We start from the raw sequence: 8,957 nt of genomic DNA, 5'->3' as shown, positions 1-8,957 counted from the left end.
CATATAACAGCTTTACATAAAATATTTTTCCAAAACTAGCAACTTTTGAATTTCCTTACTATACCTACTGATAGAATATTTTCAAAATCAGCTAAGTTGTTTTTCATTTTGATACGTTAGAGCATTTGTTTGTAACGAGTACAAATAAACAAAAAATCCTCTTTATGTGAACCATGCTTCATCCTTTACCATTTAGTGAAATTTATAATTCAACATTGGCCAAATTATAATTCAACAAAAATGTTCTTTTCTGTACTAAGCTTACCTACTACTTTGCCCCACCTCCCCTATCTATTACCATAGATTTTCAATCACTGCTGGTATATAAGACATCTCCAGTGGAAGAAAACATCAGTAACCATCCATCCATACATCCAAGATGGCCGCTGTTCTTCGAAGAATATTATTTTCTTTATTACTTGTAATAGCATACAGCTTTATGGTGCATGCTGATGATAATAAGGTAAATATAATTCAATTATAATTATTACATATCTATAATAATACTAGCGGTCCGCCCCGGCTTCGCCCGTGGTACATATTAACGTTTTCTCTACATAAGAACCATCCTCGTACTTCAAGGAATATAATAAAAAAAGAATTATCGAAATCGGTTCAGCCGTTCTCGAGTTATGGAATTACAACGAAAAGTGGCATTGATTTTTATATATTAGATTATAAAGCTGAAGAGTTTGTTTGTTTAAATGCGCTAATCTCAGGAACTACTGATCCGATTTGAAAAATTCTTTCGGTGTTAGATAGCCCATTTATCGATGAAGGCTATATTTCATCACGTTAAGACCAATGCGGGTAAAACAGCTGAAAAATGAAAAATATATTTATTTATAAACCAAAATGTTTTTACACAGATACACTTACATTGACGTTGCTCGCTTTACACATATTGGCAATCTATGTTTATTAAATAGGATTCCCTATAGTACCCACACTAGGCAAGCCTGTATCGTGGGCAAGCTAGTTTTATTAAATTAGTAGCCCTTGGTCCTATGGAATTGGCATAGTCTATCTGTACCTAACGGTTCGCCCCGGCTTAGCTCGCGGTACACATATAAGGTGGAATTATGTAATGCCAACTGAAGCACCTTAAAAATACCTACTCTTAAAAATTTTCGATACAAAAATTATACTCATACCTGTGTATGCACTCTATTTTTGAAAAGAAAGTCTTAGGCCGGTTGCAGAGCTTCACCGACCATCAGTGCGTACGTCAGTCGCGCTTGTCATATGTATGGAAATACGCGTGCGTATGGTCGGTCTAGCTATGAACGGTTTTATGAATTTCCATACATATGACAAGCGCGACTGACGTACGCACTGATGGTCGGTGAAGCTCTGCTACCGGCGTTAGCCTTATAATTGAACGCACTTGGCCGGTTTTTTATAGGTATGGATTTTAAAAGTGATGATAATTCTTAACAGGATGAAGGGCAAGACAGAGGAGCACATGGCGCGCGCGCCGGTGTTTGGTTCGGGCCTCGTCTTGGTAAGAGATCGCAAAGGAATGGTGACTCAAGGTAATTATAAAATGAATAAATCTCTTAATCTTATCTGAAGAGTTTGTTTGTTTGAACGCGCTAATCTCAGGAACTACTGGTCCGATTTGAAAAATTCTTTAGGTGTTAGATAGACCATTTATCTAGGAAGGCTATATATCATTACACTAAGACCATCAAGAACGGAGCCAAGCGGGTGAATTCGCGAAGTGCTGCTAGTAAATAATAAGTTATTTCTTTCCACAACATGTACAGTTTTTTTTAGTAATTATTTACATACCGGCTGTGATTCACCTGCAGACGAACCCGCGAGCAATAGCTAGTTTATTAGGTTAACTAGCTTTTGCCCGCGGGTTTTTAGTTTATGAAGAGGTAGAGCTTAACCTAATCATTACATAGTATAAAACAAAGTCGCTTTCTCTGTCCCTATGTCCCTTTGTGTGCTTAAATCTTTAAAACTACGCAACGGATTTTGATGCGGCTTTTTTAATAGATAAAGTGATTCAAGAGGAAGGTTTTAGTCTATAATTGATTACTAAAAGCTTCCTATTGAATCACTCTACCTATAAAAAAAGCCGCATCAAAATCCATTGCGTTTTAAAGATTTAAGCATACATAGGGACAGAGAAAGCGACTTTGTTTTATACTATGTAGTGATGTGCTATTCTGTTACATAACCATAAGCTATATCAGTGCCAAGTATCATCAAAATCGGTTCAGTGGTTTTCGCGAGACCGAGTACACAAATATCTTCAGAAAATTTTTCTTCAGTGCAAATAGGTATTGTATAGTGAAATGAAAAAAATTGTGTCGATTATTTTAATAAAAAATATAAATAGTAAATTACTGTTTGTTAGTTTGTAAACACAGTACAGCCAAAAACCAATTACCAATATTTAAAATACTTTCATCAGTACAAAGCTACATAATTAATTTATTCCTGAGTAAAAAAAGCTATATAAGCTAGTTTTCATGCCATTATACAGGGTGTCCCACCGTCGGTATTCTAAGCTCAATGGAGGTTATAGTTTTGCATACGCTAAGTACGTAAAAAATACTTGTAAAATTCCAGATGCATTTTTTTTTCAAATAGATGAATTCTTAAACTTTTTGTGTACACCCCTAACAAGCAACCCGCCCAGCTTTGCCACCAGCACGTGAGCTATCATTTAAAATTATGTTTTCATAGGCAAAATGCTCACATTAGCGAACCAGCTGCGCGAAGCTAGAGAAGAAAACATGAGTTTGAGAAAATTTTAGCAAAAAAATTTTGGCGCAATTTTGTTGTTTAAGCATTTTTTACGTGATCAGTTTATGCAAGACTACAAGTCCCTTCGCGCTTAGTATACCGATAGTGGGACACCCTGTATATTTATCCATTAAATAGGAAATAAGACGAGCTTAATAACAAATGTGAATACTACACATTTTACGTTTTTCAAACGTGTTCGTTATTCGGTTCGCCATTCGAATGTGTGAATGTGGCATAACTATTAGATTACTTTATAAAATCTTTAATTTTCAGAGTTTCTCTCCTGCGTTTGATTGAGGCAGCTGACCTTTTGAGGTACTACTATGATCAACTGCCTTATGAATTACAAAATGACGGTATGTAATAGTGTAGCATTAGCATATTTTTTTCAAACTCGAACTCAAACATTTATTTATTCAATTAGACTTCTTATTTTACTTTTGAATCGTCATTTTTAACATTTACCACCGATTCGGAAAGCAGTATCTATAGAGGAGAACCGACAAGAAACTCCATAGTTGTAGATATTAAGTGAAATAAAATTCGATCTTCTTCGATCTAGTAGTAGTTTAATAAACTGATTATTTTACAGATAACACAATATTCACACCAAAATTAGGCCGTTCTACAAAGGACAACGTCGAATTTACCCCTCGTCTCGGTAGACGGCAGAATGAACAAGAGATGCCATCAACAAACAGCGATTATGATATGTAAGTATTTTTATCTTAATACTAACTGACCTGGCAGACGCTGTTCTGCCCTATTGCCCCTTTTTCGTGTTTTCTCTCCATAAGAACTTTCCTTGTGCCTTAACAAAAACGTCAAAAAAATTTAACCGAATTAATCGAGTCGATCTCGAGTCTTTTCACTTAGCAACACATTTGGCGATTGATTTTTGTTAGTATGTTTGTCACTCTCAAGCGAAAATAACTGAACGGATTTTAATCATACTTCGCAATTATGTAGTTCATTTATCAGTAACACAAAGCAAGAATTATTACTTTTGGATGGAATATGGATGATAACAGACATCTTAGTTTATTTATAAAAGTTTTTTTTTTTTTAAATACCTATTCAAATGTCCTAATTTTCTTTATTATCTTAGATTTTTGAAAGTGAAGTCCCATGTCCCCTAGTGGTGTAAGGGGCAGATACATTATACACTGATCGATTTTCTTTAGGGACAAGTAGGTGATCAGCCTTCTGTGTCCTGCCAGACCGAAACATTTTTTTTTCTTCAGATTGAAGTATTACTATTTATTAAATAATGTTTAAATTAAAAAGCGTTTATTAAATAATTGTTGCAGGTACAGACAGGAGCCTATGATGACGGATCCACGAAGCAATCATTTCTCCCCACGACTCGGGAGAAATTACAATTTTTCCCCACGTTTAGGTCGGGAATTATCATATGGTAAGATAATAAGATTTATTGATATCATAACTAATACTATAAAGTTGAAAAGTTTGTTTGTTTGGTCGTGCTAATCTCCGGAACTACAGGAGCCGTAGTATGACCTCTTATTTCCAGACAGATTACGCCGTGAATTGAACTGACTGGCAAATTCATATTATGTTCGGAACAACCAGCCATGGTTAATTTGCCAGTCAGTTCAATTCACGGCGTAAACTGACTGGGAATAAGAGGTCATAATACGGCCCCAGGACTGATTTCAAAAATTCCTTCTTAATTTTAAGACTGTCACATTCCTACTTATATTTTTTTGTTAATTAAATAAAAAACGAAAATCAATTAATAAAACATTTATTAATTATTAAAACGAAACTGTATGTATATTAATATATAATCTTGTATGTTTTGTTAATTTTGTGTTGAGTGTATATTTTATAATAAAAGGGACTTTTTAACTATAGTTTTCATGTAGTTATAATAAAGTTGATAGGCTTTAAATTCGTACTAAAATATCTGTTTATTTAGTAATTTCTAATGTTTAATTTTACGCGAGTATTATTACAATCTTGATTTAGAAAATAAAGATTTTAACGGATCTTTAACGCGATTTATTCTTTGGAAACGTCGGGAAAATAATATTATGAAAAATCGCGTTTAAAATCCGTTAAAATCTTGAATATTTACCTCTCTATTTGTCATAACATACCTCCGAAATGGCTAAGATTTTTGATGTTTTCCTATAATATTATAATTATTTATTTTCAGATCTATATCCAAGCGTCAGGGTGGCAAGGAGCACGAACGACACAAAGTCAAATTAAATTAAATTAAATAAATAAATAATTGTTAACAACTACCCTCTTTTGTAAGGTTTTGGACAAATATGTTTAAGTATTAATAAAATTATATTGAAGTATTAAATTTGTGTTTTATTTCTTTTGTGAATAACTTACCTACTTATTTTTCCTTTGTTTCTGTTTGTTTATCAGTCTTTTTAGAGGAATCTCACGAAAACTGCTGCATCGAATTTAATGCAGTTCTCAAGTCTCAACATATTGATAGACTTAAAAATTATATTAGGCTCCATTCAGATACCTGTTTTGTCTTAATTTCTACATTTATTATGAAAAAAAAACTTTTAACATCAAGTAATGGCCGATTTTTCAATGCTTGGTTAAAACTTATCCGTCCAATAAAGTATTACACGATAATATTAAAATGTCACGTAAACTGTCAAATACGGGCAATTAGAATACGTTTTTAAAATGGTAGTTTTATACATTATTCGACGAATAAGTTTTAACCAAGCATTGAAAAATCAGCCCTAAATCAGTTATGAAAAAACCTTATTTCAAAAAAAGGCACGTAGAAAATTAATTAAAGCCATACAAAACAACATCATGCATAAACACTTTAATACTGCAATATCAATACATCTTTATGATTTCAAAACAATGATTTTATAGTCGTTACAAAAATGGATTTTTTATCGTACATATTACAAATCTGTGAGTGTTACTCGTATTTTATATAAAGCGTTTACTAAAATATTATCCTAATAAATATTAATATATTATTATTATATTAATAATATTCGCCTTTAGTACTAACACGCAAGTCCAGACAACCACACATTCACATCACACTAACAATCACACACTCACACAAAGGGAGATTTCAGATTTAACTGTTTAATTATTTATTAACCTTTCTTACGATATTATATAATTCACCAAAACATGGAATACACTCCTTTCTGATAATATGTCATTTAAAAAAATAACTCAAAATCTCTAAAAATAACTCTTACGCTTGTATACTCGTATTATATTTACCTAAGTGAGTAATTTCCGCCCGCGGCTTTTTGCATGCTGCATTTTTGGCTTTGATAAAACCTATCCTATGTGTTAATCCAAGGTACCCTCTATATGGGTGCTAAATTTCATTGTTATCGGTTCAGTAGTATTTGCGTGAAAGTAACAAACATACATACATACACATACATCCATCCTCACAAACTTTCGCATTTATAATATTAGTAGGGTACAAATTTCCTGTTTTAATTTTTAAATAGTTACATAATTTATTAACTTTTTGAACTCATTCATTTCAGGTGTATTATGTTATAGTGTCACTTACATAAATTGCTACGTTCTATTCGCCGCCAATGTAGCAGATTTTAAAAGAATAGCTGAAAAACTTGGCTCAGAAAAACTAATGAACCAATTACTCCAGATACATGACTCAACTTTCAAAAACTTTAAACAAGTTAATGCAAGAAAAGAAAGGATAGGTAATAGTAAATATAATATTGAAGAAAGAGATAAATATATAAAGAAACCTATTGCAAGACAGAGAGAACCTAAATCCAGTCTAAATTTAAAAGAAGACGGCACTAAAATTGATTTTGAAGAATTAGTTGAAAGAGTCAAACAGAGATTGGAAAGTGAATTTAAAAATAAATATAAGGGTCAGGTCGTTCGAGAAAATGCGCAAAATACAGAAATAGTAAATGCAAAGAAAATAAAGGAATATAAAGAAGGGCATATCCAAATGCGACCTAAAAAGAAAATGTATAAAAATAATGCTAATATTAAAAGTACTATAAGGACTACGACAACTTCACCAGTAATAGATGACAATAATTATGATTATGACGATGCAATGCAACAAAACGGTAAAAGCCATGAAAGAATTGAAGTCAATATTGAAGCTAATAAGAAAAGGGAACCAATGTACGCAGACGCAATGTTATATGAAACTGATGATAAAACCCCAAAAATAAACATCAAATATGAATTACACAACAAAAGCAAAGTTTACTATGATAATATATACGATTATGAAACAGAACATACTAATAATCAACAAGACGATTTACCGTTTAAAAAGATTACAATGAAAGAGGACAGTTACGACTACGTGGTACCTCCTAAAGAAAGGAACATATACGCTAGCAAAGAAACTACAGCTCATAATAGATACAAAATACGAAATAGATTAAAAATAACCCCGGATTATAAAACACAAACGGAATCGAACGACTATGTAGATGATGTCACTGTTAGTTCACAAGAAATCAAAGCGAGGACAGAAAAACTATGGTATGATGATAATGAAGACACAAGAATAGTATCCGATGAAACATTTAAAGGAACAGGTATACCAACAAGACAAACATATAAAATTGTAACTCCTAATTATTACGCTAGCTTACCTACTATAGCCGAAAGGTATGATTTCAATGAGCCCTTGCCAGAAAGGGATAGAGAGAGAGAAAATGTTAAATATATTGGCAATCCACCCGCTAGGATAAATAAAAAGATTAGGTTATAATACTTTGTTTTATTCTTGTCCTGTTTATAAACGAAGTCTTAAAATAATAGAAGATTAACATAATATGATAGTAATCTATACTAATATTATAAAGCTGATGAGTTTGTTTGAACGCGCTAATCTAAAGAACTACTGTTCCGATATGAAAAATTCTTTCGGTGTTGGATAGCCCATTTATCGAGGAAGGCTATATGCTATATTATACCATCACGCTAAGAACAAAGCGGAGTCACGCGGGTGAAACCGCGGAAAGCTGCTAATTGTTCTATAAAATGTATGTATCTACTTCTTATTGTATGAAACAGACACTATAAAAAAACAATAGTGAACGATTTCTAAGGGTTCATACGCACTATGCGGGTAGCCGCGTTGCGGGTAGCCGTCCGGCTGACCGCAAGCACAATTATGTACGTAATATTCATTTCTATGCGCACTGCGATGCGGCTACCCGCAGACCGCTCCGGTTGCTCGGAGAGCTGCGGCCCGAGTGACGGCCAGCCGGACGGTTGCTATACGCACTGTGCGGTTCAGTCTGCGGCTGCCCGCCATTGAGTGAGTGTGTGCACGTGGTTGCAAAATGCTTGCTCTCATCTCGTGTTTGCAAATAAGGATGCACCCAGTACTTCTTTCTTTGCTTTTCTTCTATACGTAACGTGTGTAAATGTAGTAAATAGCTGCAACTTCTTCCATTTCCATCTTTGAAATGGATCGACATGACCGCAAATCGCAACGGTTCTTCAACCGCACTATGCGGGTAGCCGCATTGCGGGTAGCCGTCCGGCTGGCCGCATTCGCAACCGCATCCTGCGGTCAGCCGGACGGCTACCCGCAATGCGGCTACCCGCATAGTGCGTATGAACCCTTAAAGTTTACCTAAACGGTGTGTATTATCACTACATAGTATAAAACAAAGTCGCTTTCTCTGTCCCTATATCCCTATGTATGCTTACATCTTTAAAACTACGCACGGATTTTGAAGCAGTTTTTTCATAGAGTGATTATTGATAAAGGTTTATAAAAATTAAATACTATTATAGTGCACTACTTACGTTTATTATACTTCTAAAAACATACATAGTATCTATAAAAGTACCTACTTATTATTAAAATGTTGTTAGTGCGCCTAAAATCAAACACATACGAAGCGTTTTTATTAGAAAAAGAAAGAAAGAAACATTTATTTGACTCGTCAAGATACAATGAACACAATACAATTTAAATTATTAATTATTATTATGACTAGCTATAGGCTGCTATTCCACCAATAATGTGCGAGGATGTGTATCGAGGAATGTTTGTAAAGAACCAATAGTATCGCTTCAAACGCTAAACGCTTCAAACTTCAAACTAAATGAAGCGATGTGATTGGTTCTTTACAAACACATTCCTCGCTACACATTAAGCTCGCACATCACAACATAGTATTAAACAAAGTCGC

General features: G+C 33.8%; 1 protein-coding gene across 2 annotated transcripts; it reads left to right on the top strand.

Annotated features, from left to right (window-relative positions):
- The first annotated feature begins 248 nt into the window (after positions 1–248).
- On the top strand, positions 249–5,104 carry LOC123704595 (PBAN-type neuropeptides-like). 2 transcript variants are annotated; one of them, XM_045652986.1, is made up of 7 exons: positions 249–463; positions 1,441–1,535; positions 3,040–3,122; positions 3,359–3,479; positions 3,672–3,674; positions 4,077–4,183; positions 4,949–5,104. In XM_045652986.1, exons 1-7 carry the CDS (start codon positions 380–382, stop codon positions 5,002–5,004), a joined length of 549 nt encoding a protein of 182 aa, XP_045508942.1. In that variant the 5' UTR covers positions 249–379; the 3' UTR covers positions 5,005–5,104. The 2 variants fall into 2 exon arrangements, with proteins under 2 accessions (XP_045508942.1, XP_045508943.1); XM_045652987.1 differs by lacking the exon at positions 3,672–3,674.
- The last annotated feature ends 3,853 nt before the right edge of the window (positions 5,105–8,957 follow it).

The sequence above is a fragment of the Colias croceus genome, chromosome 30 (assembly GCF_905220415.1).
Source record: "Colias croceus chromosome 30, ilColCroc2.1".
Classification (NCBI taxonomy): domain Eukaryota; kingdom Metazoa; phylum Arthropoda; class Insecta; order Lepidoptera; family Pieridae; genus Colias; species Colias croceus.
Note: the sequence above shows the minus strand (reverse complement) of the source record. Positions and strands in the feature narration are given on the sequence as shown.